This window comes from Buceros rhinoceros, unplaced genomic scaffold (assembly GCF_000710305.1).
Source record: "Buceros rhinoceros silvestris isolate BGI_N320 unplaced genomic scaffold, ASM71030v1 scaffold2850, whole genome shotgun sequence".
NCBI lineage: Eukaryota > Metazoa > Chordata > Aves > Bucerotiformes > Bucerotidae > Buceros > Buceros rhinoceros.
This window is the reverse complement of record NW_010389990.1, coordinates 2913-4494: the sequence shown is the minus strand read 5'-3', so window position 1 is coordinate 4494 and position 1582 is coordinate 2913. Positions and strand designations below refer to the sequence as shown.

Here is a 1582-nt window from a genome sequence, read left to right as displayed (position 1 = left end):
AGGACCGCCGGGCTCCGGTGGGTTGGTCGGGTTGCCTGCTGCCGATGAACACACGGCTCTCCAAAGGGAGCTGCTCTTGTGCGCTGCAGCAGAAAGCCTCAGCGATGCCGCTTCAGCAGTGAGGGAGGTTCAGCCGGCAGGCTCAGGGTGCTCTGATGGGTGTGGTTTGGGGTTGGTCTTTTCCCTGATACCTGAGATCACCAGCCACGATGAGCAGCTCCCCCGTGGTGCTGGGAAAACTGGCTTGTCGAAAAGTGCTCTAGGCATCACCGAAGGCCAGTGGAGAGGCAGTGCAGCTGTTCCAACCCTCATCCCCACATCAGAGGCCTCCCAGAACAGCAGCCTGCAGCTAATCTGTTGCTTCCCAACTTCGTGAGCAATATCAGAGGTGAAACAACTGGTTTACGCCTGTTTCACTTGTGCTGAGCACCCTTTTCCTCATCAGCCTGTTGGGCTTGGTGAAGCAAGGGGACTTCTGGGACCTCCAGGCACTGCTTTAAATACAACCATGCTGGTGGGGACTTCCAGGAGTACGTTCCTGGAAGTCTTCAAACACTGCTGAGCCCTGCAGGAAGAAAACATGTTCGAGTTTAGTGTCTCTGCCCTGCATGTCAGAGCCTGAACTGGAGCCCAGGCTGTGAACCACGGTTCTGGTGCTGCTGAGAGAAGTGTGTTCCTGCAGTTCGTACTCAGCCACCTTCCCACTGCGCTCCTCTTCCCTAGGACGGGCCTGGCTTCTACACCACCAGATGCTTGGGGCCGATGCTGGCAGAAGTGGTGCGAGTTCTCCAGGTGCGTGTCCCGTCAGCGACTGAGCATCTGCCAAACAGTCGAGTAAACACATCTGCTTCCTTGGCCCCCACCAACCAACGCCGAGGAGGGAGGTGGACAGCCAACCCCGCTGCTCCTGGTTGTCCCCAGCCTGCTTTTGGCTGAGCTGTGGTGTGAGGAGACCTGGGGTGGGCAGTGATGAGGCTCTTTTCTCCCCATGCAGCACCAGCGGGGGAGGGTCAGGAGTGGTGTGGGCAGGAAGACACCGCTCCTGTCTGTCATCAGACAGCTAATGGGGCTGGTCACAGGCCATGGCCCTGGCTGAGTGAGGGCTTTCTGCCCCTACACTGGGTTTCTCACACAGAGGCATTATTGCTTCCTGTTCCGTTCCTGCAGGAGGGCATTGACCCAAAGAAAATAGATGCCATCTCTACAGCCTTCGGCTTCCCTGTGGGTGCTGCCACGCTGATCGACGAGGTGGGGGTGGATGTGGCCACGCATGTGGCCGAGGACCTCGGCAAGGCCTTTGGCGAGCGCTTTGGAGGAGGCAGCATCGAGCTGTTCAAGCTCATGGTGGAAAAAGGCTTCTTGGGTGAGGGACACAAGGCTGGTTTAATCAAACGTGTTTCCCCTTGTTCAAGGAAAAGCACCAGCATCTGTCAGTTGCTTGTGCCTCAGGTGGGGGCAGTCAGAGAACACCCTGGGACGGGTGGGGAACCCCTCCCAGCTCTACCCTGGGTACATCTTTGGCTGCAGCCAAACCTGTCTTTGCAGGAACGGCAGGCGCGGGGCAAGATGCTGCCCCAGGCCG

General features: G+C 58.3%; 1 protein-coding gene across 1 annotated transcript in view; it reads left to right on the top strand.

Moving 5' to 3' along the window:
• The window catches only part of HADHA (hydroxyacyl-CoA dehydrogenase/3-ketoacyl-CoA thiolase/enoyl-CoA hydratase (trifunctional protein), alpha subunit), a gene marked incomplete at both ends in the record, with an annotated part of 7277 nt that overhangs the window by 3543 nt on the left and 2152 nt on the right, over positions 1-1582 (top strand). The window contains 2 exons of the mRNA XM_010135952.1: positions 724-792; positions 1168-1363. Of these exons, the coding sequence (XP_010134254.1) occupies positions 724-792; positions 1168-1363 (265 nt within the window). The remainder of the gene's footprint in view (positions 1-723; positions 793-1167; positions 1364-1582) is intronic.